Source organism: Mustela putorius, unplaced genomic scaffold (genome assembly GCF_011764305.1).
Source record: "Mustela putorius furo isolate JIRA1106 unplaced genomic scaffold, ASM1176430v1.1 tig00000083_pilon_pilon_pilon, whole genome shotgun sequence".
NCBI classification, from domain to species: domain Eukaryota; kingdom Metazoa; phylum Chordata; class Mammalia; order Carnivora; family Mustelidae; genus Mustela; species Mustela putorius.
This window is the reverse complement of record NW_025421273.1, coordinates 16,751,741-16,778,555: the sequence shown is the minus strand read 5'-3', so window position 1 is coordinate 16,778,555 and position 26,815 is coordinate 16,751,741. Positions and strand designations below refer to the sequence as shown.

General features: G+C 48.9%; 1 protein-coding gene across 7 annotated transcripts in view; it reads left to right on the top strand.

The window, feature by feature from the left end:
• The window catches only part of SLC2A9 (solute carrier family 2 member 9), a 231,412-nt gene extending 206,005 nt beyond the window's left edge, over nt 1–25,407 (top strand). For all 7 annotated transcript variants that reach the window (XM_013044754.2, XM_013044751.2, XM_013044752.2 and 4 more), the window contains 2 exons: nt 12,683–12,810; nt 25,060–25,407. In XM_013044754.2, coding sequence (XP_012900208.1) covers nt 12,683–12,810; nt 25,060–25,245 — 314 coding nt within the window. In that variant the 3' untranslated portion in view covers nt 25,246–25,407. The remainder of the gene's footprint in view (nt 1–12,682; nt 12,811–25,059) is intronic.
• The last annotated feature ends 1,408 nt before the right edge of the window (nt 25,408–26,815 follow it).

Here is a 26,815-nt window from a genome sequence, read left to right as displayed (position 1 = left end):
TGGGGCAAGAGGAACCCAGGCTGTGGGAGTGGGCTGGCCAGACAGCTGTGGGCCAGTTTGCAGGAAGGTTTCTGCTCCCCACCCTCCCTCCAGAGCCAGGCTGAGCCAAGCCGTGCAGAGACCTGCATGTCTACAGCCAAACAGGGGCAAGTGCGGCTGGGTGTGCTGGTTCCGGGGGGGAGCTTTTAGCTCAGGCTTAATGTCTGCCATAGCAACAGGAGCTGAGGGCAGCGAAGACTTGAGGAAGATACCTGGAAAAGAAAACTAAGCTCACCCCACTATTCAGAGTAACTCCCAAGAAAAGGCAGGAAAAGGAGCATTGCCTGATGAGCTTGCACGTGCACAGAGTATTAAACTTGACCACATGTCACGTATTCCCGCATTCTCCTGGTCCCGTTTCAATCATCTGCATGTGGGCTTCCTTCTCCGCACTCCCTTACTCAGCCTCAAAGCCGACATGGCAAGAAGACCAGGCCTCTCACCCCATCTCTGCTGTATTAGGTGAAGGACCTTGGGCAAGTTACCTCACCTTTCTGTGCCTTGGTTTCTTGGTCTGTAAATTGGGAATAACATTACTTGCCTGGAAAGAGTTTTAGGCACATGAGCATTAATCATGATGACTACATAGATAGCCACACTGGCAGGGTTCAGCATGGTGGAAGAAGGGGTGCTGGGGGGGGAATTAGTTTTTTTAAGATGTTCTCCTGGACTGAGAGGATTTCATGGGGAGCAGTAGATGTGGGTCCAGATCCCATCTCTGCCACTGCCTTACCAGCTGTGGGACCTTAGCCAAGAGTTTTTACCTTGGGCCTCGATTTTCTTACCAGTAGTTTGCTCAGATTCTACATGATATCCAGAGTGCCATTGTCAATGGCACCCATTGACTCTGAAGATGTCTGGGTTTAAAAAGCAAATCAAGGGTTCTTCCCACCCATCAATAAAGTGGGCCTGACAGTACATCCTCAGGGGGCTTCTGGAAGGATGAACAAGGAGAATGCAAAGGAAAACTCATGATAAGCCTGAAAATGCCCAATCAGCCACCTCATGCCACTATTGGCCCACCCATAGTCACATTCATGGAGACATCAGTCTGCTAGCCAAAAAGAAGTAGCAGTGTACATTCTACCACAGTCATGAAGACATTTCACAGCATGCAGAAATTGTTGGAAACTTCCTTTATCCTTCTCTGTTGATCTCAGCACTGCTAATGTATTGAGCTGCCCACAAAGGTCACCTCCTGCACACTGCAAGCCCCAAAGTCCCCCCACATTTGAAGCCCAGTGCTTCCCCATCTCTTCTCCTCCTGCCCAATCATTCCCTAGGGACATCAACTCAATCTCTTGGAAGTAGGGTACAGCTTGACATCTTCTCTTACTCACTTCTACACCACCAACCCTTCCAGCAATCAAGAAATAATCAAGTTGAGATACCACTGGGGTGGCCAGTCGGCCCTAGGGGTTCCTGAGACCAGATGTTCTTCTTTCAAAGCCGGGACAAGTTGGTCATCCCAGAGGCCCAGGAGTCTCAATGAAAAGTCGGTAGAGTTCAGAAAAGGGCAGGCTGGTGTGGGCCTCAGTCTCTGGCAGAGCAGGACTTTGAAAAACTAGAATGGATTTCTCTAGAAAGAGACCCTCACACAAGGATTCAAGGAAAGCAGCGTACTTGGGGGTTGATCCCAGGAGGCACCTGGAGGGGAGTAGACATGTAAGTTGGGGAAGGAAAGGCAGATCAAGGAAGGGGCTTTACAGATCAAGCCACTTCCACATGCAAGCAGAACAGAATCCAGCCAGGGAACTCTGAACAACTGTAGGAAGTATGAGAGTCACTCTGATCCCAAAGACATATTTACAAGTCCTTCTGGCCTGGGAAGGGAGAGGTGTCAACTCTCCAGCCCTGCAACTCAGGTGGAAAGGCAGACCAACACCTCTCTGGAGATGCTGGGGCAAGCACTGAGATGTAGAAAGCCGATGGGGAAAAAGGGACCATCACCCACATCTGCTTGGCATTCTAAGTATTGAACCAGAGAACACCATGCACCCACAGGATCTGAGATCCCATGTAGCCCCAGGACCGCAGCTCCTTCAGAGCTGTAGACCCAGGGCCCAGAACAGCACTAGCTCCCTGCACAGCACCAGACCCCCGCAGGAACTCAGGAATTTGTGTTCACTGAATGAATAAACAAACCAGTCCATTCCGCAGCTGGGAAAACTAAGACCCAGGCTGAGAGTGGTCTTGCCTCCAGTTACACGTGTCCCCAAGGTCCTGGCCCTTATTCCAGGCTGCCTTACAAGTGCAGGACCCATAACAAAGACTCTGCCTTAGCCACTCACGCACGCTTGTCTGTCTCAACACCCCCTAGCCCACGCAAACAAGGAGAAGGGTTCAAGCTTAAAGCATGCTCACGGAGAACTTACCACCAAGCCCTCTGCCCTCCGTGGCACTGGAGTAGAAGCTCCTGATCACACTTAGTAACAGATCATCAGAGTGTGGTTAGCCCAGCCAACAGAACACTTCACTGTGGGTTTTTCTTGATAGATTTCAGTTGTCTTCTCTGACCTGCTAATTAGCTATCATCACTCATTACAATGTGGCAGCTTCCCATTTTTAATTAGAATTAGTTAATTTAATTAATTAATTTAATTAGAATTAGAGTCAGTTTCATGTGGCCCATTTGCCTCTAAGACTCTTCAGGAACATCCTCTCTTCTAGAAACTCCAGATGTTCAAACTTAAGAATTTGACTTAAATATCTGGTTAGAGAAACTCTATTAGAATAAAGTCTCTGTGATAACTGGAATTCAAGAGGGGACTCGTTTCATGTTTCAGTGGAGTGGAATTTGGGAAGGAATTTAATGGTGTCGCATGATTGATCCCATGCAAATGCAAGGCAGAATCACAGAAGGCAGCCATTAATAAGACTGAGAGGCACTAAGTGCTTTATCACAAACATTTTCCCAGCCTTTTCTCACGTTCTTAGCTACAGTCTCCCAACCAGTGTCCCTGTCCACCTCCACTCTCCCTCTGCAACCCCAGCTCCACTCTGTACCAGGGACCATTCTCCAGTATGCAGTCTGATCGGCCTCTCTCCTGCTAAAACCTCGTGCCTACAAACCTCTGACCCCTCAGCAGACGTCCGGGGACCCCCCAGCTCTGTATAGTCCTGTGTGGATATGCCTCTGTCGTTCCGAGAGAGACACCCTCCAAACCCACTCCCATGTTCTTCCCCTCCCCCAGCCGGTTCCTTGACTATGTAATGAATTTTTGCTCTCCCTTAAAAGACCAGTTAAGGATCATTATTTCCTATTTCTTCATTCATTCATCCATCCAACAAACATCTATTAAGGGACACAATTTGCTGTGGGGAAAGTGACAGTGAGCAAAAGAACACAATACCTACCCCCAAAGAGCATGATAAACAAGCAAAATAAGTAAAGAAATAAAAAGACAAGGAAGGCTAGCGTCCATGGAAGGCATAGGTGGGGGTAAAGGGACCTCTTCCTTCTATCTAATGAGACACATTCCACTCTCTTTCCCTACTCCTGGAGAAGCCTCCCTTTCGTTTCTTTAGCAGACACACTCCCTGTGGGAGAGACCACAGGCTTGGGTCAGAACCTTGTCTGGTTACATGGGCTGGGCTGCAGTTAGACTAGCAGGAAGGGAAGAAAGGTGTCATAGCTTATATGTCATGTATTGAGGGCCAAGCCCATGCTGAGTAAGTTGTCCCTGTGCTGTGTGCCCTGAAGTCCCTCCGACCCCGGGCGCATTTCCAGCAACAGGCACCATCTGAGCATGAGGGGAGTGAGGCATTCCCAGGAAGAACAGTGCTCACAGCAGACAGGATCATTGGGAAGGCTGAAACAGGGAGTCTCATTTCTCTCTGGCCTCCGTCTGCCCCTGTGGAAGGTAGGGCTGAGGTTGGACAGTTGAAATCCGGTTTTGCAGCATCTATGAATGCAAAAGGAGCAAACTGGTTTTGCTCCCTCAGTTCAGACCACTGACTCCTGATGACTTGTAATTCTTCTTTGTCCAAGATCAGCAGTGTCTGTGACCGTCTCCCTGTGGAGTTTATCACTCCTTTTCTACAATAATTTAAAACCCCACAGAGGGCAAACTTTTCAAAACTCTGGCACGTAGTCAGTACTCAGCAAGCATCTACGTGATTGCATGACGGGAAGAAGAACAGCCATAACAGTTGATAGCACTGAGCCTTTACAACATGTTCAACACAGTGTTTAAGAACTCTGGTTTGATCGCCAAAACAATGCTAAGAGGTAGGAGCTATCTTCATTTTACACATGAGAAAATGGAGAGCCATCCATATGACTTGTCTGTGGTCACACAGGTTGTAAGTGAAGAGTTTCTCGGACTCCAAAGCCAGTGTTCCCGGCCACCAGCACGGCCACCTCAGTGTGTGTGCCATGTGCCAAGTGGGTGCTACCGCCGGCTTTACTGAGAGGCTAAGTAGCTCATCAAGTGCCCAGATTGTAAGAGGGGAATCCAAGGCTTGCAGAAAGCCCAAAGCCTCCCACCTTATTGGCCACGGAGCCAGAAGTGCCCACTGAAATTCAGAACGGGACGAACCTCTGCAAGGTTGTCCTGGGGGAGCATCCCCACATCTCCCATCCTTCCCTGCCTGGGAAGCCTGCACCCAAAGAGGTGGGCACTCCCTCTGAGAGGTCAGACCTGCCCTTTCTCCATTTGGCTGAACAGGTGTCCTCCAAGGTGATGAGCTTCCCAAGCAAATAGCACCCCCCCCTTCCAGCGCTGCTCCCCAGCTGTGTCTTCTAAGTGCTGATCTATTCCTGGTTGTCCTCATAAAACAAACCTGCCTGAAAGAGTGCATTTGCCCTTCCTCTGGTGTCTTCTGGAGACTGGGCAGGGGAGAGGGTTGTTGATCTGGATTAGAAGCTCTTGGTGACAGCTTGTGTGGCCTTCAGCACCTCTTTCTGCTTCTCTGTGGCCTCAATTCTCTCACCTGTCAAATGGGTATTAGAATTCCTGTCTCCTATGGTAGTTATGTGAACTAGTCGTGTAGACTAGTAGATTCTGAAAATGCCCAGCACAGGGCTTGGAACGTAAATGTGAGTGAAAATGGACAGATGAACAGCCAAAAAAAGACGAAGTCTAGTGAGGTAAACACAGCAGAATATCCATGAAGAATTTTCAAAATTATTATATTAAATTGAAAAAAATTTAAAGGTATTTTTTAAACTGGTGCTTGGGGGGAGATATGTTTAAAGGATTAAGTAGCATATGGGCACACCTGTGGAGATTATTAAGGGGATTTAAAAGCCCTTATTAAAGGACTTTTAAAGTTGATGGTAATGGCTCCATTAAAAGAATATAATAATATGAATTATAGAGAAGTTTGGACAGTTGCCCTTTATTTCTTTTATATGAAAATGAATTACGATTTGATATTTTAGTAGATACCTGGCAAGAGCTAGAAAACAGAGACGGGGGGTAGGCAGGGGGGAAGGGAAGGCTGACAGCCACGTGCAGGGAAACTGTCAGAAGCAGAAATGACAGCTGCTGCTGGACGCACATTACTAAACAGGTTCCTTTTGGTCCTCAAAACGCCAGACAGGTAGAGACTATGGCCGTCTTCATTCTGAGATGGGTTTTCCACAGTTTCCTGAGGGTCCCCAACTGAGTTTGGATTCAGTTCTGGCAGCCCATGGAGGTAATTTGCTGCTTACCCACACTCTCTGCTCGTCCTTCAGTTGCCCACATGCTTACCAGCATTTCCTAGGATCGACTCACACACAAACTACATGTCGGAATCTGCTTCTGGGGGAAGCCAAAATAAGCTAGCCAAATAAAATAACAAGGAAGAACTGAATAAGATAGCAAGGTCTATTGGCCAAGAGATGTAATCACTTGGGGCTGACTTGCGAAGTCTAAGCTACACCACGCTACTAGCCAACAGTGTGAGTCCTCGCTGGTTACAGAGTGGAAGCAGTAGCATGAAGGCACAGTCATCTTTTTATTCTTTTGAGCTGGGAGGTGCAGTAGAAAGAAGTCAGGACTTTGGGGTGCCCAAAATCCTGGCTCAGTTGGTTGAGTGTCCGACTCTTGATTTTAGCTTTGGTCCTGGTTGGAGGATCAAGATCCATGTTGGGCTCCACGCTCAGCAGAGAGTCTGTGTATGTTTCTCTCTTCTTCTGTCCCTCCCCTCTGCTTTCTTTCTCTCTCTCTCCCACTCTCTCTCTCTCTCTCTCTAATAAATAAAGGGGCACATAGGTGGCTCAGTCCGTTAAGTGTCTGACTTCAGCTCTAGTCGTGATTTCAGGGTCCTGGGATCAAGCCCCGAGTCAAGCTCAGTTCTCAGCTGGGAGTTGCATGTTCTCTGCCCCCACCCCACCCCGTTTGTGCTTGGTCTCTCTCTTTCTCTCTCTTCCTCTCAAATAAATAAAAGAAGCAAATCTTTTTTAAAAAATTTTTTTTAATTAAGAGAATGCAGGATTTCGAGTCTGAAGATCCACCTCTGTGTCCTGACTTTTGTGGGGCAGCCTGACCTGGTGGAGACCAAAGGTACAGGTAGTGAAAGGATTCACTCATGGTAGAGCAGAAGAGAGAGATTATTGAAAACACCACAGGGAGCAGTGGACAAGACAGCAGAGGAGAAACTGACTGCCACACGAGGTGGTGGAAGCCATAGCATTGGGGCCAATGAGGAGCTATGGGAATGTGTGGAATTTTCCTTTTTGGTACCTGTGCCCAGTTGTAAGTATCCTGTTAGTCAGCTAGGGCCTGTGGCTGTTTCAAGGTCAGTGGCTTAGTGCACCTGTTTGCACTCAGCCCAGGGGTCACCGTGGGCCCTTGCCCCTTGATCGGGTTTCCATTGCTCAAGCCTGTTGCTTGAAAGTAGACTTTATGTCTTCCACTTCCAAGTGATTCCAGTAACTTAAGCCCTTCATATTCTAGAGTCTCAGTTTCCTAATCTGTAGTCATAATTCATAACTCAGAGTTTGGTCATGAAGATCCAGTGAGATATGGCTTGCAAAATCTTTTTGTAAACAGCAAGATCCACAAATAAAGGGCCCCAACCAGAGAATTTGGAAAAGAATTTGGAAAGATTTGTCAAAATCCTTTACAAGAAGGGATTTTTTTCCAACCACTTTTTGAAGCACGTTATTTTAAGATGAGCCACAACTGCACATCCGCCACAAGAAATACCAATCCCTAACCTTTAGAAAACATGTCATCAGGGTACTTTAGGTAAATATGTCATGTATAGCCTTATTATAGAATCTTCCTCCCATAAATACCTAACAAAATGAGCTTTTAAAAAAAGTTAGGGACACCCAGGTGGCTCAGTCAGTTAAGTGTGTGCCTTTGGCTCAGGTCCTGATCTCAGTGTCCTGGGATCAAGTTCCACATCCATCAGGTTCTCTGCTCAGTGCGGAGTCCGCTTCTTCCTCTCCCTATGCCCCTCCCCCTGCTCGTGCTCTCTCTCTTGCTTTCTCTCTTGCGCGCTCTCTCTCTCAAATAAATAAAATCTTTTTAAAAGTTTTTTTTTTTTAAAGATTTATTCACTTATCCGACAGATAGAGATCACAAGTAGGCTGAGAGGCAGGCAGAGAGAAAGAGGAGGAAGCAGGCTCCCTGCTGAGCAGACAGCCCGACGTGGGGCTCGATCCCAGCACCCCGGGATCATGACCAGAGCCTAAGGCAGAGGCTTTAACCCACTGAGCCACCCTGGCGCCCTAAAAAGTTTTTTTTTAAGGAACAACCAAACAAATCTTTACTCAGGAAAAAAAAAATTGACCAGCAGCATGGTACATTCTGTCTCCACCCTTCAGAAAAAACACTGACCAGGGAATGGGATTCAAAATCCCCTAAGAACGCTTAGTAACATCTCTGATTTGTGGGGAAAATAGAGTGAAGAAGTGAGTCAGCAATCAGAGGAAAAGATACCTCCCCCAACAGCAGCCCCCAAAGGCTTCTCACTTTCCAAGACTTTATCCTAATTTGAGGAGAGTAGCTGAAGCCCACAGTAGCTGAGTGTACTTCTGACCTCCTTGAATGGGTTCCAGTGCACGTCACCTAAAATGTCAGAGGTGGGAACAGAGCCCAGATGCTCCAGAAAGGGCTGCCCCCACCACATTTTCTCTACTCCCAACCCCCAGCATTGACTTCCATTCAAGGAAAGTACTGAAAAACGGTACTCATGCCTCAAACCATGATTTGAAAGATAACCTGGAAGAAGAGAAGACAAGGTGTCAAGGATGAATCACCATATCAGAGCAGGTGGAAATCTGGACGGGGCAACTCACTCTATGTATAGAAAGACAGAGAGCAGTGGCACAGGGAATGTACAACACAGGACAAGAAGAAGGAAGAAGGGACAAAGGATGGAGAAGAGAAAGAAGGAAGAGATTGCCCAGAGCATGAAAAATCTGTGCAAAACCAAGAGGATAAAGTCATTCAGGAAACAAAAGATATGGAAGAGGGACAAAAATCATCCAACATAAGGATAATAACTTCTCTGGAGTAAAAAGTCCAACAGGCAGAACAGGAGAGGATTTCAAGTCTAAGGTGGGAAATAAATGAAGAGTAGATCTGTACTTGAGAGGGACACACTGTGTTCTAAGAAAGACTGTTACAGGAAACCAACACCGGGCACATCATAGTTACTGAATTGTTAAGTTAATAACTTCAAGCATAAGGAAAGATTTCTTCGGGGCTTTAGGTGGAAAAAGCCAATCCTCTAAAGGATAAATATTAGAGTAGCTCCAGGCTTCTTAATAGCACACTCAGTATCAGTGCCAAGCGCCAAAATACAAGAGGAGATCATCTCGGGATGGAAGGTTTAGGGACAACTTTTGTTTCTTTTCATGCTTTTCTATGTTGCATGCTTTCTTAGTTGTTAAAAATATTAAAAAATATTACTCATGACCATCAGAAAAATATAGTTAACACTACTTTCACTTTGGAAAACAACACAGAAAGAGCCTACCAGAAACCCATTCTGTTTCCATATCAAACCTCATTCTTTCCCACTTTACCATGGATTAAAGAAACAGTGAGAGGCTCTTAGGAAACCTGGCTTACCTGAAGACAGAAGAGAAACAGATGAATTTCAGGATTTGGAGGAGCATTCAGATAAAACCATGAAGACTTCTAAATTTCCTTCCCATATTTTAAAAATTGTAAACATCTTAGTCTTGCTTGCATCACAGTGGAGTCATTAAGACTCATACTGGCATCACCCACCCTTGAGTTTGAGACCCACTGGTGGTATGACTCGAGGAAATTAGTTAACTTCTTAGGCCTCAGTTTTATACATTAAATGGGGAAAATAGTAATCATAACTAGTGCATAGTAGTGGTGATTAAGTGAAATAATGTATGTCAAGTGCCCTTTACAATGTATGCCATGTAGTTACTGTCACCACCATCAGCACCTGCAGTAGCACCATTGTCCTTTCTATAATCATCACCATCTTCATTTCTATCATTATCACTTTCATCATCATCATCACTAACATCATAATCACCGTTATCACCATCACCTTTAACATCATCATCACTGTCATCATGATCACCATCAACACCATCAGCAGGAGCAGCAGCATCACCATCATCATCATCACCAACACATCACCATCATCATCATTGTCATCATCATCACCATCATCAACTCCATCATGACCACCATAATCATCATTACCACCACCATCATCACTCTTTGCTAAGAGACCTTGGGCATGTCACTCCCCTTCTCTGAGCTTCAGCTAACTCATTATAAAATGGAAATAATGCAGCAGGAGAGTTTTAAATTATTGTCATAGAAGCTAAGACTTATTGAGTGTCTCCCTGTGCCAGACTTACACTGAGTGCCTACACACAGAAATTCACTTAATCCTCACAAACAAATCCTCAAACCTGTGGTAGGTCCCTACTGTCATCACTGCACAGGTGAGAGAGATATGGTAGACCCAGCACTTAAACCTGTTCTTACTAAAATCAGAGGCCAAGCCCTAGTCCCCTGTGCTTCGCCACCTCCTTTAGTTGTGAGGTTCAAGGAAGATCACGGAAATGAAACCAATCAAAGAAATAGACTGTGCAGGATTCTTCAGGTTTCTTGTATTTGCCCTCCAGGGTGATCTGAAGGAAGAATAGAGGAGACCTGATGTAGACATCTGTCTTAATCACTCCTCCTGGATCCTGCAGACCTCTACTGAATGCCTCCTATGTGTATTCTAGGTGCTGTGCTAGAGTAAAGGTCATCACCAACAAACAAGTCGTGGCCCAGCCCTGAAGAAACAAAGAGACATGCAAAGAGGCATGTGTGTCAACATTCTCTGCTCCATTGTAAGCTGATGCACCAGCATCAGAAATGTTAGCAGAGTTATCCACAGGTGCTTCCAGAAAACACCTAAGGGAAGTCAGAGAAAGGAAACACCAGCCTTCAAAACTGTTCAGACTTCACATAAGTGTGAACTGACCCCCAAGGATATGCTACAAGGCTTACAGGGTTGTTAGCTGTAGGAGCACCTGAGTGTGTGATACACATACTTTCAACAAGGCAAAACTATGCTCTTTACAGACCTAAAGGCTGGTACTTAAGACATTGCAATGTGTAACCATTGTTCTTGCACAGTTTCATAGATACCTTTAAGATATGGAAAGTCTATTTTCTTTGTAGTTAACAGTATATCAAATCTTTTCAAAATCAAATTTTGAGTGCCTAATTCAAGTAAGAAAATATCCATCAAGTATCCACTTTCTGCCAAAGATGCCAGGCCAATGGGGAGGCTGCAGGCCCTGGAGGGCTCATGGTCTAGTGGGGGCTTGAGGGGACGGTCCATTCTCAGTCATTTTGATGTGTTGGAGTCCAAGGCTTGCTGGCAGAATAGAGGTGTGACAACAGTGAAAGTTCTGGAAAGACAGGCTTGAGCTGTCCTTCCTCTGTGACCTTAGGTTGCATGGTTGAACTTGACGATGAGTGGTATGGTTGTGTGCAGTGCTTACAATGAAAGTTTTGCCTCCATGGGGTGGAGTCTCTGAATTCTGCCCTTTCCTTCCATCCCCACTGCCACCATGCAAGCCCTCTGCATAACCGTGGCCTCCCTTCGTCACTACCCAGCAGCCTCCTGCAGCCCCTCCTCTACCAGCCAGTCCCCTCTCCAAACAGCTGTAGTGTCTACGAAATGCAAGTGGATTACATCAGTCCCTACTTGAAACCCAACATTGGTTTTCTTCAGTTGGTTTTCTTCGTTAGTAGAGCTCTCCTTGATCTACAAGACGCTGCCTAATTAGCCCTGCTTGTCTTTCCTGCTTCGTACTTTTCCTCCCACCCCTCCCTCAGCTGTACAGACAGTGGCCTCTGCTCTAGACCTTGACCCAATGCCTTTCATTCTCCAGGGTATCTGCCCTCCCATCCCTTTCCCCACAGTTTTCCCCAAATCTTAGCAAGCTGTATCTCCTCCTTCAGGTCACATCTCAGCCATCCCCTGCACCCCCCAGATAGCCTTCCTTAGCCATTACAAACATAGGCTCCCCCCCATTGCTGACTGCATTCCCTCCATGCTTATCACATGTTGTAATTACTTATTCATTCATTCATTCATTCATTTCTTTTTTGATAAACACATCATCCTTTCTCCTCTACCAGATGAGGGAATTCCATGAGAGCAGGAATTGTCCCTGTTGTCCACCAGTGTGGGACCAGCCCCAACACAGTCAATAATCATGGTCAAAATGTTCAGTGTCTCCCTGGAGTTTGATAAAAGCCCACCACCCTTGCTGTGGAATGCCAGCATATAGATCTGATTGGCAGAATGGGGATTCCATTGGGGAGTGGGGAGGTGAAAATAGGCCCCCAGTGGTCATGCTGAGACCCAGGTCAAGGGTCTGGGCACAGGGCCCAATCCCAGGTCTCACTGAGTTCCAGAAGAGGAGGGTGCAGACCTTGAAGAGTCTAAGCTAGGTGTGGTACCCTGCGGTTAGAAGTGTGTGCAAGCAGTCTGGGTTGCCACAGTGACCGTTAGAGCGCTGGCATCCCTGAGGTGAGGGGTGACAGACATCCTGCAATTGCACAGGACGGTCATCAAAATAAAGAATTGTCCTCCCTTAATGCCAATGACATTTCCACTGAATAACACTCCGCTGCTGGGGTGACAAGTGGGACCCACCACACATCCAGTCATGGGGAGATAAGGAGGACAAACCAATAGCCAGCTGGGCGGGGGCTCCCATCCTATCTAGCAAGGATTAGCGGGGAAACAAAGCAGTGATTTGGAGGTTGGAGCCCCAAGCCTGAGTTCCGGCTCTGCTCCTCAGGAGCTGAGTAACACTGGGGAAGTCCAGCAACCTCTCTGGGCTTCAGTTTTCTTACCCAGGTACAGTAACCCATACCTGCCTGACACGCTGTATCCGTAAATGTCAGTTACCTTGTAAATCAGATTTTTACATTTTGTAGTGGATTACAGCTGGATTCAAAGGGCATTCCAAGAGCCGAGAGGCTGTATCCCCTCTTGTTTGGATGGGCCAGGTCAGGAAAATGGTTTCTATATGTGAGGAGTGATGGGCTGACTCCGGCACCCAGTCCTGAAGCTGTCGGTCACCCAGGTGGGGCCGGCTCACAGAGAGGGTGCGACCCTACCATTGGACGAGATGCTGGTGTCATGCGTCTTTCCATGTGGTTCATTCTGTGCCCTGGCTCTGCCATTGCAGGGGGCATCCCGTTCATCTTGACTGGCGAGTTCTTCCAACAATCCCAGCGGCCGGCCGCCTTCATCATTGCAGGCACTGTCAACTGGCTCTCCAACTTCGCTGTTGGCCTCCTCTTCCCCTTCATCCAGGTACGACTGACAAGGGGTCTGCTGCCCATGGGATGCCGTCTGATTCGGCAGCCCTCTGCCTGAAGGGTGAGTCACAGAGCAGAGGCTGAGTCCCTCAACTGGAAACTCATACTGTTGTCCTAAGGAAAGCAGAGATATGCCTCGGCTCCAACCCTGAACCCTCTTTCTCCCTCCCGCACCTTCCAGGTGCTGCCCCCAGACACTAAGGGCTGCCTCAGAGGGAGTGGGCTTCCTATCACCAAGGGTCTGCGAGGAAACCTAGATTAGAATCTCAAACCCTCACCTTTGCAATATGCTTGTCATGGTGTTAGACAAATCCATGTGATAGTTACAGTGCACCCTGTTGTGCATTTTAAGTCCTCACTGTCATCGTAACCAAGCTGATGGGGTCTCTGTTCCAAGGGTGACCACAGTAGACAGGAAAATGTGAACTCAGGAAATGGGTACAAGTTCTCTGTGTGTAGGTCAAGAGTCTATTCATTCACTCATTCATTTATTCAGCACATACTTACCGAGTTCCTACTCTGTGCTGGGCACTGTTTCAGGCAGTGGGGATAGCGTGGGAATGAGAATTGTGCTCTATGGTCCTGAAAAGGGAAGCAGCCCAGGAATAGAGCAGTCCCCTTCTCGGGGCCTATTTCAGCCCTCTCCCCCTCAATTAATAGTCTGCCTATTAATTGACTAGCTTCAATCCCAGCATGCCCCAGAGATTCTGCTGCCAGCTTATCTGAGTCCAAGGTCAGTAGCCCCACCCACAGGCCCACCTGGCTACTCCTGCATCATAGAGCAGCTACTCTGTGCCAGGTCTTCAGCACATAAGCCTGGGGCTCCTGCCCGTTCCATTTTACTGCAGGGAGGCTGAGGCTCAGGGAGCAGATGCCATCAGCCCAAGGTCCTGCGGTAACCTAGTCTTTCTGCCCCATGACCTCTTACTGTTAGACATTCTCTGCCTGCCTTTCATTACTCTCAGACTCATCACATGACTTTTACAGCATCTTTGACCGCATCTTAGCTACAAGCATCCTGCTTCTGAATGTACATGCCACAGGGGACTCCTTGGGCCCCACGTCCATTTCCTCCCAACCTTGGGCATCTTCAGCCAGCATGGCCAGAACATAACAAGTAACCTTTTCAGTGGACTCCTAACCCCAAATGGCTTCTTCCTAATTCATTCAAAGCCAGCAGAGTCGTCAGGGGTCAATAACATATCCATTGCTATGGGGGAAATTAACTTCAAACCACTTCTCTGTCAACACAGATCTGCCTACCACTCTTACCATTTAAGTGGAGAAATTCTAGACCCCTCCACCTGGCTCACCACTAAGCTGTTTCTATGTCTGGGAAATAGACCACAGTCTCCTGAGAAATTTGGGGCAGGGGTCGGGCGGTACATAAAAGACCTCGCTGTTCCCCCACACAAAACACTCCACCTGACTCTCCTGCCACAGTTTGGGAAGAGACAGCTCCGACGTGCCACCTTAACACTGACATTTGCTGAGTGCTTGCTGTATGCCGGGCTCACTGAACCCCAGTCCACACTGGGAGGTCAGGCCTTCATGTCTCCCTGGTTCAAACCAGCAGCCTGGAGCTCAAACAGCAGCAGCCAGTCCCCAATGTCACCCCCATGAAGAGTGACAGAGAGGGCAATTGTCTCATCCTTGCCTGTAAGACAAGGGGAGGAAGGAGCCCTTGGTTATGCAGCAGGTGATTCTGTCCAACACGCCCATTGGAACTGGGTTTGAGGAGTTAATTTATGTTTAGGCATACACATGAACAAGGCACTTGCGTGTGTTCACACATAGGCACACGTGTGCTCACACACACACCAACACAGGCCTGCATCTCAAGGAAGTCTCCAGCAGATTGGACCTGTCTGACCTTTCTTTCACATTGTTCGCTTGGGAAATCACAGCCCATCCGCGGCTTCTCCCCAACAGAAACGTCGTGCTGCCTCTCCCTTGACATGCTCCCCCGGACTCTGTTGGGGGCTGAGCTGGGCTTATTCCAAGTTCTGGGGAGCTGTGCCAGCCCCACCTGCTCAGCCGGAATACTTGGCAGGGAAATGGCATGGGAGAGGACAGCGACCATGACAGGCCGTTCAGCATGCAGTCACGCCATCACATGAAAGGTCTTATTATGCCCAGTTGCCAGTCAAGACAGGTTGGATTTGCTGCAGAAAGAAATAGCCCCAGGTCTCAGTGGCTTTAACTCACCCAGGACGATGTCTTACTCATGCTCGGTGTTCATTGTGGGAGGACTAGAGATTCTAGAAGGCCCCAGAGCTTCCCGACTCAGTCCCGGCAGGTGGAAGGAGTGTGGCAAGTCTCACACTGTCCATTAAGGCCGTCACCTGGCACCAACATAGACTACCACCATGAGAGTCCCCTGAGTGACACCACCACTCCCTACCACAGGGAAAATTCAGGTAGCTTTCTGTCCAGAGGGAAAGAGCCAGAAATCTTAAGCCCTTCCATAATAATGGCCATCACCCAGAACTCTTTGAGGAGGAAAGCCAGGCTCAGCAGGACACTTGCCCAAGGTCTCAGACAGTGAAAGGAAGAACATGGTCACACCCATGGATGTCACCCCCTGTGCCCTTCCTTGACCCCAAGGGCTTTTGTGTGTATCAAACTCCTTTCCATGATAACCCAGTTTCTCACAGCCTTGACTACAATTTCAGGGAATCATGTTCATTTCAACTGGCTCACTTCCAGCGGAATGTCCAGGAGCCCAGAGGCTTCCAGGGCCACAGCTCCTCCCAGGACACCCTGTTGTGATGTGTTGGAGTGTCTGGGGACAAAGCAAGACCAGAACTCTCAGTGGTTTAGCAGGTCCCTCCTGCAGGAGCCCTGAAGGAGCCCCTGAGAATGCCAACACTGTCATTATGAATAAAAATGCATCCGTTCACGCCATGGGGATGATCTCATGCCAGATTGCACAGAGAAAGTCAGCCCGAGGGCTGCTCGGAGCCTGGCCTGGAGCAGGGGAATAAGGCCAGGACCCAGGTGAAGGGCTCAGGGCTGAGAGGGACGCCACCTGCTCACAAAGCCGAGGGCCCCCATGCACACAGGACACAAATCTACACGCCTGTCCTAGGACATCCAGACCAGCTGTCTCCTCCCAGACACAACAAGGGCACAGGAATCACAGGAGAGCTGTGGCCCCCCTCCTTACAGGCTTAGGTCTGGGGGCTTGGGGCAAGGCTGGGCGAAGTGCAGGGGAGCTGCAAGGAAAGACAAGTGGTTGGGGAAGATCTGGAAGGCAGGTCTCCGATCCATTCCCTGAGAGGTATTGGGCTCAGATGTGGTCACTGACTGCCTTTGGCATTTTGGGGCGAGAGCTGGAGAGGTGTGTGACTTCCACATCAGAAGAGACTGCCTGACCTTGGCCTTGACCTTGCCTGGTAATGCCTGCAGCCACACAAGGCACATGGGCAAGTGGTAAGGGGAGCCAAGGGTGGATGGATGGGTAGATTGGTGGATAGACAGATAGACAAACAGATTGATGGATAGCTAGAGGTTGAAGGGAGGAGATAGGACAGATTGATTTGAAGACATTCATCAGACACTTACACAGGAGTCTGCCAGAGGTGGAAGGGGGGCATTGCAGGGCAGGAGGACTAAGAGCAGCACTGAAGATAAGAAGGGGCAAAACGGAGAAACACAGACAAGACAGAAGCTTTGCTCCATCCAGCAGTGACAGGAGATCAGGAGGTACGGAGCCTGTGAACTCAGCCCTTGCCCCTGGTGGCTGGGGGTAGAGTGCAAAGGGATGGGTGGTGGGGGGAGAGGGAAGGAGAGCGTTAGGTAAGTAAGCTGACACACGGCACACTAGAATTCAGGACTGGCCTTGGAGCTGCTCCCACCTGCCCCAGGCAGGGGAGGGCTGGGGGAGGCTGAGGACCCACTGCCCCCCTTGGACCACTACCATAAGGCGTCAAATTAATGACATTATCCTGATGGTATCAGTTCACGGGGCATCTTTCTGATTTTTGTGCCAAGCCCCAGACCTGATGTTTTTCATCCATTTTCTCAGGAGTCCTGACAGCTGTTGTCAGGTTCAATCACTCAGCTGGTGTTTGAGGATGGCCTAGTGGGTCCCTCTAAGGGGGCAGAACACAAGGGCCAGCTCTCTGTAGGGCACTGACAATTGCCCTCCTGACAATCCTCCTCCTCTTCTCCTTCCTCTCCTTTTTCTCCTTTTCCTTCTGTTTATTCCTTCTCCTCCCCCTCGCCCTCTTCTCTCCCTCCTCCTCCTCCTTCCTTTTTCCCTATCAAGTCATGAGGGCATGCCAATTATAAATGATCAGCCTCACCGTACAGACTCTAAAGGGGTGAAGCCAAGCACGTTAGTGGCTTAATGACACTGTCCTTCTTTTCTTCTAAATACATGTACTGTTTCGTATTTATAAAAATCGGAACCAGGTTTTTTTTGTTTTGTTTTGTGCTTTTGCTTTCCTCACCCGGCACAAAATCATGAGCATTCCTGGACACCTGTGGGTGTTTTCAAGGCACTTTTCCCTCTGGAACCAGAGCTCTTGCCAGCTGGGGCGTCTCCAGCATCTCCGGGTTGGGGATCATTCAGGAAGCGTGGAAGTTTTGAGCACTGACTCAAGCCGAGGAGCCTTGCTGGTCACACCAAGGCCGACACTGGCCAGGGGGCCACAGTGAGATTTGGTGAAATGTCGGTCTCCTGGCCCAGGACAGGGAAGGCGGCAAGGGTTTTTTTCCTTTCTGGCTGTGGGCTGTCCAGGGCAGAGGCCCGGCTCTAGGAGCTGCTGTTGGCTGTGACAACTGCACTTAGAGAAAGGCAGGGTGTGCACCTTCTTGTTCCCATACCCCCCCCTTCCAACCTGGACTGTCCCATGGGAGCAGCTCCTGCCGCTGCGGCCTCCACAGCTGACCTGCTCCATTCACATCCACAGCTGACCTGCTCCATTCACAGCCCTTCCAGTAGCCCTCTCAGCCATGGCCAAGAGCCTGCCTTAGTCTGCTCACGCCGTCACAACCACATACACCAGACTGGGGCTTAACCAACAGAAATGTGTTTTCCCACAGTTCTAGAAGCCAGAAGTTGGAGATAAAGGTCTTGGCAAAGTTGATTTCTTTTAAGACCTCTCTTCTAGGTGTCGTAAAGACCACCATCCTTCCCCCTGTCTTCACACAGTCATCCTTTGTGTGTCTGTGTCCCAATCTCCCCTTCTTTTAAGGACACATGTCAGATTGGGTCAGAGCCCATCACAGGACTTCATTTTACTTTAATCCCCTCTTTAAAGACCCTCCTTCCACATAAGCCACATTCAGAGGTGCTGGGGTTTAGGACTCCAACATGTGAATCCTCGTGGTGGATACAATTTGGCTCACAACAGCCACCAAGTGAAGTTTTTCAAGCATCTTGATCTTTTCGTTTGTTTCCGAAATGTGTCAGTGGCAAGTGTCCCCAAGCAAGGACCTGTAAGGGGCCCAGTCTATTCCCACAGAAAACAAATATCAGAGCCAGCATGGCTGCAGACAGGTGACATGGCCCAGAACTTGACTGTGTCATACGCATCAGCAGGGGGCCCTGGGCTAGGTCCTTGCCCACTCTGAGCCTCAGTTTCCCCATCTAGAAAATGGAAAATCCTTCACTCTTCTCTCAGCCATGGAGAACAGAGCCTGCTGAGGACACGAGCAACCCATAAGCCTGCTTGCCCGGGCGGGGCTCACCGGCTGTCCAGACCACCCCCTACACAAGGAGAACTCGAGAGTCGCAGGAGGGTTCTGCTGTCTGGGGACTCCCCACCTGGGGCAGTACCAGTAACCCAGAAACCATTTCCTGTACAGAATAGCTTGGTGTCTGGTGGCTGCTGCTGTGGCTGTTTGTTGTCCTTAGTCCCCGTATGTGCCAGGCACTACCTTAGACATAAATGAGACACAGGCGAAAATGCACAGACTTTGAGGTCACACAGTCTGACCTTGAATCCTGATCATGCCTCTCAGCAGGGAGGTGAAGTGCATGCTGGTCAAATTTATCCAACTGCGATTGCTCTCTGAGCTGTAATTTTCATGTCTATGTAACAAGAGAATGGCCCCAATTTTGCAGTGGTGCTCCTGAAAAAATTAGAGGTAGAAGTCAAGTCTTGAGCAGTGTCTGCCCATGGACACTCAGGATCAACTACTCTCATGGTCATTACTAGTACTGTAAAGGCTGCTTCCTGCTGTGTGGTCTAGGGACACTTGGGAAGAGGAGACAGGACAGGAAGATCAATTCATGGTGAGTCCTGGAAGCTTTCACCACCCCTAACTCACTGAGCCATCCAGGACAAGTTGCCTCTCAAAGCTTGCCTTCTCCTTCCTCCTTACCCTTCTCTCCCACACCCTGCCCCTTCCTACAGAAGGTTCTAGATATGCATGGATGGGGCAGGTCACCTTGACCCCTGGGGGGAATCAATATCACTGTTTCTCTGTCCTTAGCCTCAGGCTGCCTCTTCCTTGGGCCTTTGCTCTGGTGGCAGCAATGGTTGTACCAGCCTGCAGACAACTTCACCTCTGCCATGAGCACCAGTATTTTCTGGTTCAGACAAAATGGCAAACATATGCCTGCTTGATTATACTGGAGTTATAACATTGCGTTTGAGTTCAGTAAAATCCAGAAGTGAGAAAATGATTCTTTTCAACTCGAAATTTATTGGGTCCTATCCCACATGCCTATGCAACGTGAGGAGGAAGTCAGTGCAGACCCAGGATCACGGGACCTGAAACCACATAAAAATGCCCCTCCCTTCTCCAGAGGATCTAGCTGCCATCCTGGGTCTAGAGGGAGGAAGGGAGCATCTTTCACTAGCTCCGTCTCCACTAGCACCAGCACCGAGGCACAATCTTGCCCTAACATTTCAGAGAGAACAGACATGCCCCTCAGAGGAACTGGTTTGTTTTGTGTTTCTTGGAAGGAGGCAGGCAAAGTGGGGCATCACTGGGATGACCAGTACAGGGACCTTTCAGGTTGAGGTTGAGGGAGTCAGTGGCAGTGGGGGCAGCAGGGAACAGGAAGATGCTGGCAGAGGCCCTGAGCCAGCCCTGAGCAGGCAGCTGAGGGGCGTAGGGGATTGCAGTGAGTGTAAGGGAGGCCCACCCCAGCACTGAGGGCATGAGAGGGATTTGGGGTTTTGCCAAAGGACTCTGGGAATCCACTGCATGGTTTTAAGACATCCATTTTGTGACTTTAAAAGAACTCTCAGGATGCCTGGTGGCCACTAGATTCGAGACAGGAGACAGGAAGAAAGGAGGAGAAGGTGACAGACAGGGGAACGATGGTTGACAGTGTGTGTGTTGGGGGTGGCAGGGTGGCAGATGGGAGAAAGGAGGCACTGACTAGAAATGGCACAGGAAACTTTCTAGAGTGGTGGCAATGTTTTAAGTCTTGACAGAGGACTTAGTTACACAGGGGACTCGTTGAATGCTACACTTAAGATCTGTGCAAGTTACTGTATATAAATCAATCTGGATAAAAATGTGTATATTTGTTAAAAAAGAAGAAGAAGAAGAAAGGTAAAAGCCATTTCAGGATAAAGGCATCAGGATGCAGAAGCAAAGACAGGCAGAGAGGGAGGAAGCAGCCAGAGGTGATTCAGGGAAGACAGCAGTGCTTGTCTGAGAACCGGTAGAAAAGAACAGGCCTGCCGGGGAGGAGGGCAGCCCACTGGAGGCTTCCGCAGGGCATGCAGGGCTGAAATCCCATCATGCAGCCACGGGGCTGTGTCTACCTCACAGGTACCCAGGCAACTCCAACAAGATCCTACGTGTACACACGGCAGAGACAGAAGACATCCCCAAGACCCCTGTTTCCCCCGGCTTCCCCCAGAGACATCCTAGCATTCCAGGTCGACTCTGCTCCCACAGTGGAACAGCCTTGCCTTTGTAAGGTCTCTGCGGAGCTGGAGGGACAAGTGTGAGACACTCGACTTCCCATCAGTTCTTGAGTGGCAGCCCTTGCACTGACACAGCCCAGAGCTTGGGGACAATCCCCAGTGAGCCAGCGTTCTGTGGGTCAGGGGGAAAAACCAAGCAGAAGGATTCTATTTTTGGCAAGTCGTGAACTTCTAACTGGAACCACCTCTTGTGCCCTCGATCTTCTCCATGGCAGGGCTTTCATTTCATTCATTTACCCCCTCATTCAATGTATTCTTATTAAGACCGAGCTTTCAGTGATGCGGGCACTGTCTTGAGCTGGGGGTAAAATGGAGAGCAGGTGGCATGGACCCCGCCATCATGGAACTCACGGCCCAGGGCCTATGGACGCCAGATGGTCCATGGATGAGTTTCAATAAGACCATGACATGACCCCACTCCAGAAATGGCATTGAAAATGTCAAGTGGATGAGAGTTTTTTTCCCCCCTTTTGATAGAGAAGGGGTTGCGTAGCTTTTTATCAGGGTCTCAGAGAAGCAAGTGAAATGTCACCCGCCCTCACCTGCATGCCTTCCTCCCATCTACTCAAGTCCCCAAACGGCTGCAACCTCTACACCTCTCATCCTTCAAGACTCAGCTCACAGGTGACTATTGAAATGTGGCTGAACACACCAGGTGCCTGACCCACCCACCGAGAATCCTAGATAATACTCTAAAAGGTGTAACCTGCTATAAAACAAGACGGGGTCCCAAGGTTATAGTTGTAAGAGGACATCTCTTAGCATATGGAACAAACAGCAGAAGACAGGCTGGCCCAGAGTGCATCCAGGACAGGGCTGCTGAGACAGTGGAATGGGTCCTCGGACACAGTGGACAGGATGCTGGCTGGGGGTCCTCACCAGGGAATGGCCAGAGAAATGACAGAAGGAAAATTCCCAGACCTGTTGAAACACCAGTCCTCAGCATGAACAGTCCGCCTCATGCTAAGCGGATTTGGTATAAAGGATCCCTTTCTAAACACAGGGATGTGCAATTGAAGAACACTGAGTTAAAAAAGAATATCCTAAAACTTCCGCTGGGAAAACTCAGATAACCTGAAAAGAAGTGATCATCAGATGACATCCCTCTGCTCCTGAGGGAGACTCTACCTGTAGGGTAAGAGATCCTGTCTTCAAAGTCTGGAGAGGAAACTATTTTGAAATTAGAAGTCCGTACCTTTCACATGCGAGAGAGGGGAAGGGCATTTTCAGACATGAGAGGCCCAGAAAGCTTACCACGTGCCTTGGCCACCTATGGCCTAGAAAACTGGAGATACTTGGTGTCCCGCAGCTCCAAAACCTGTTCGCAAAATTGGTAAGAACAGAGTTTGAACTTGCAGGCTATGGGCTGCAATGCTAACCAATGGGAGGCCTCAGGCAAGCTGCTTAATCCCCTGAGAGCACAGGACTTAGTTCAATGTCTGGCCCAGAAGCCTCAGCAGACAAGGCTTGGTACCGATACCATTATTCACATCAGTAGTGTTCCAGCTGCAGGCAGAGACTGACTCACATCCATAGCAGGAACGAAGGGTCCTGTTTATATATCTGTTGCAAAGTCTAACCATTTAAAATATCCTTTCTTCTTGACCTAGCCATTCCCAGTAGCAAGTAAAGTATTTGAATTTGCACAAGTTTCAATTCAATGTAAGATTTTTTTTTAATTTATTTGACAGAGACACAGTGAGAGAGGGAGCACAAGCAGAGGGGGCGGGGGGTGGGGGGTGGGGGGTGGGAGAGGGAGAAGCAGGCCCCTGCCGAGCAGGGATCCTGATGCAGAGCTCCATCCCAAGACCCTGGGATCATGACCTGAGCCAAAGGCAGACACTTAATGACGGAGCCACCCAGGTGCCCCTTCAATGTCCTTTATTTCAAAGCGGAGACATAAATGTTGTAATTATTCATAGTCATAAATGATAGGAAGTCGGGGCTAGGGGTAGTCTAGTCTGCCAGGCTGCCGTCCCAAAGTACCACAGACAGGGGACTTAGATAACAGAAATCAATTTCTCACAATCTTGGAGCCCAGAAGTGCAAGGTCAAGATGCCAGCAGATTTGGTTTTGTTACAGAACTTGGGATTTTTTAACTCTTGTGTGTAGAAGTAGACATGAGGCCAAGGATGGTGCAGGAAGTGTTTATTGCTAGCTCACTCCCAGGCCTGAGGAAGACAGCCTTAGTAAAAGGCATACGGGGCTGCTCCCTGAACAATGGTCAGGGGAAGAATTTGAGGGGCTGAGGTGGAGAAGGGAATACCGTCCTAGCACTTAGGAGTTAGGAAACAGGACGCTGGATGTGGGGATGCGGTTGCCTGAACCCCTATGCCTTATTTGCATGTTAAATTTCCTCCCCAGGCATGATTTTTAGCATTATAATGAGGGGAAAGTCTGTGGGAGGCAGGAGGTCCGCTGCAGCTCAGACTGGTCTGGTCTGGTCCTTGCAGGAGCAAGTCAGGGGTAAATGAGCCCTGGAGCTTATTTCAGGCTTCCGGCTTCCGGCTTCCTGATGACCTGCAGCACCTGCCAGGCGGGCTAGAGAAATGGGTTATCTGAGGGGACCGAGGTGTCCTGCAAGTTCTGTTCTGCAGAGGAACTGCCGCAGAAAAGAGAACTGCAAAGAGCAGACAGATATTTAAAGAGCTTTCTTTTTGCAACAGACTGAACCTGTAAGGAGATTAGGGCCCAAGGGCAATTTCAGCCTAAGATCTGCTTTTCTAGGAAGATGCCTAAGAACCTCTCTCTCTGGCTCAGTTTCTGATGAGGGCTCTCTTCCTGGCCGGCAGGCGGCCACCTTCTCACCATGGCTTCCTGCGGCTTCTCCTTGGTGTGCACAGGGAAGGAAAGAGCAATCTTTCTCTCCCTTTTCTTAAAAGGCCACCCATCCTATGGGATTTGGACCCCACCCTTATCACCTCATTTTACCTTAATTATCCCCCAAAAGCCTTATCTCCAAATACAGTCGCACTGGGGGTTAGGGGTTCAACATGTGAATTTGGGAGGCTCATAAGTCAGTCCATAGCAACAGGGAAACTTTTAAGACAGATTGACTCGTCAGATTCAAAATCTGATTGACAGAGGGATTAATTTGTTCACTCCATCAATATGCACTGAGCACCTGCTATTGTCCACACGCTGACATGGGCCCTGGGCCATAGGGATGAGCAAAACCAGATATCACCCTGCTGCCTCATGGGGCAGCCAGTCTTTCATCAAGCAGCCACACACATAACTCTGCCGTTATCATTGACATGAAGGGAAGGAGGGTGGAACCAGGAGAGATGATGATTCAGGCACCTGACCTGGGGCAGGGCCAGCTCCTGGAGGAGAGAGACAGGAGCTAAGCAGGTGGAAAATCACAGGAAAAGGGACCAGCAAGTCAGCAGAAACATGGTGGGAGGTGGGAGTGATTAGGCCCAAGTGGAGGAAGCACAGAGGAGAGGAGTCCTCACCCAACTCCCCAGGACAAGCTGAGGAAGTAAGCTTTCATCCCAAGAGCCATGGGAAGCGAGTGAGAAGTTCTAAGCTGGGGGCTGGCATGATCTAGATATGTTTTTGCAAGACTCCTCGGGCTGCCTTACAGAGAGCAGACGGGGAAGAGGCCACATGGATGGGGGATACGGCTGAAGAAGGTGAGAGGCAATGATTGCTTCGTGAGGCAGGGTTCGACAAACACCTACCCACCGCCTGATCTATCTTTCTGTAAATAAAATTCTACTGGTATGTAGCCATGCACATCCATTTATAGATCATCGTCTGTGGTTGCCTTCCCACAAGGTCAGAGCCTGGTGGGCCCGTATGGCCCTAGCCGACCGCTGGGCTGGACTTCCGGAGTGGGCGCGCGAGGGGAGGCAATACGGGGGAGCTGTCTGAGGAAGGAAGCCTGCTGGGACTTAGTGCGTGGGTCCCACATGAGAGCTGAGGGGACAGGAGGTGTCACAGATGACTTTCAGGCTTCAGCCGGCAGGGTCCAGCCCCAGACACCCCCATTTAACATATGTAAATATGATCTTAAAATAACGTTGAGCAAGTATGACATTTTGCTTTCATGATGACACTTTTTTTTTAATAGGCCTAGTTTTCAAAAAAGAAAACAAAAGACTGCCATCTCCTTGTGGGTGTCAGGGTTGGAAGCTGACGTAGTCATGGCTCACGGGAGAACATCTACAGATGCTAAGCCCAGCACCACTGGCCGTTAGAGCGCACAATACACGCACAGTGTGTCATCCATGAATACTGATAGAAGAATGGGGAGCTATGAAAACCAGTGCAGAGATGGTTTCACAGCCAGTTTGGGGGTTGTCTACTTGATGTTCTTTGTCTCTCTTTTCCACAGAAAAGTCTAGACACCTACTGTTTCCTGGTCTTCGCTGCAATCTGCCTCGCAGGAGCTGTCTATTTCTATTTTGTCCTGCCTGAGACAAAAAACAGAACCCATGCGGAAATCAGCCAGGCATTTGCCAAAAGGAACAAGACACACCCACCGGACAACACTGACCCGGGTACACCTGAACCAAGGTGACCAGAAGGCCTGAGCCAGACCCCACCTCCACTCGGGACAATTATGCCAAAAACGGGGTTGTCTAAATGGATGATCTTGCCATTCCAGGAGATCAAAGATTTCCCTACATGGTTACTAGTATTAAGTATTTAAGAATAAACCTTTGCTAATCTAACGTCACAACCATTTGGGTTTTATTCGTAGCTGAATCTCCAAACTCTTCTGGAAGGTGGAAGGATTGTCAGCTTATGTTTCAGTAGATCCACCCTTCTGTTTGGCTCGATGGCCTGTCTCCTTCATGACTTAGCCCATGGTTTCAAAATGAAATTAGGGAAATAGCACTTGACAACTTTCTCACAGGAAAACAATCTAGTCTGACAAGGAGACACAAGAACAGGAAACCACAGACTGAGGTGCTGGTTCCAGCTCTGCTGTAAGAAGACTCTAGCTGCCCTCAGCCTGGGTCCTGAGACCTCAAGGGACCCTGGGCTTTGGTCCTAGATGAACATTTTTGGAATTCAGTGGAAAGACTCTTTGTACCTTCTAATAAATACCCATTACCAACCTGTGGCTCAGCCTTGTGGACCTCAGGCTCAAGAAGCTGATACCAACCCACCATCCTCCAGGTTCTGCCCCTCGCAGGCTGTGTTTTACAGGGCTAAAGACTTCCATGCCTGAAACTGTCTTCACCTCAGAGCATTAGATGTGTCTCAGAAGGCATAAAGAGGATCAGGATGTGGAAGAAGTAACTTTCCAGTGGCTGGGGCAGGGACTGCAAAGGGAGTTCTGTTTAACTGAAAAATAAACAATATTAAGAACGACTCAGGGGGCGCCTGGGTGGCTCAGTGGGTTAAAGCCTCTGCCTTCAGCTCGGGTCATGATCTCAGGGTCTTGGGATCGAGCCCCACATCAGGCTCTCTGCTCAGCGGGGAATCTGCTTCCTCCTCTCTCTCTGCCTGCCTCTCTGCCTACTTGTCATCTCTGTCTGTCAAATAAATAAATAAAATCTTTAAAAAAAAAAAGAACGACTCAGAAGCTGAGTCTAGTCTTGGTGGAAAGACAGGGCAGAAGACCCATGTCATAGCTCAACCAGTAAAGCTGAGGGCAGATTCTCCCTTCCTCGGCCTCTTTGTTTTCTATTCTAGCCCTTGACAGATTGGCGGAGGTCCACCCATATCAGGGAGAGCGATCTGCTTTCCTCAGTCCACCAACTCAAACGCCGATCTTGTCTGGAAGTACCCTCACAGACATGCCCAAAATAATGCTTAACCAAGTATCTGAGCACCCTGTGACCCAGTCAAGCTGACACAGCAAATTAACCATCACAGAAGGTGAGTTTGCCATTACAAAGAGCGCTCAAGCAAATATGGGGTGATGGCTTGTCTTGACTGTGGTTAAGGAAATCTGATCATCACTTGTGGAAGGAGTTGCTAGGAGTAGATGTGCTTGAGGACTCTTGCAGCCTTTCTGTGCTTGGGCTGTTTGGGTTTGAACAACATCTAGCCTGCCGTGGTAATGCGTACCTGTGTGGTTTGGGTGATTCCCTGTGCTTGCCTCATGGAAGTGCATGTGATTAGCATGTGTGTGTTTG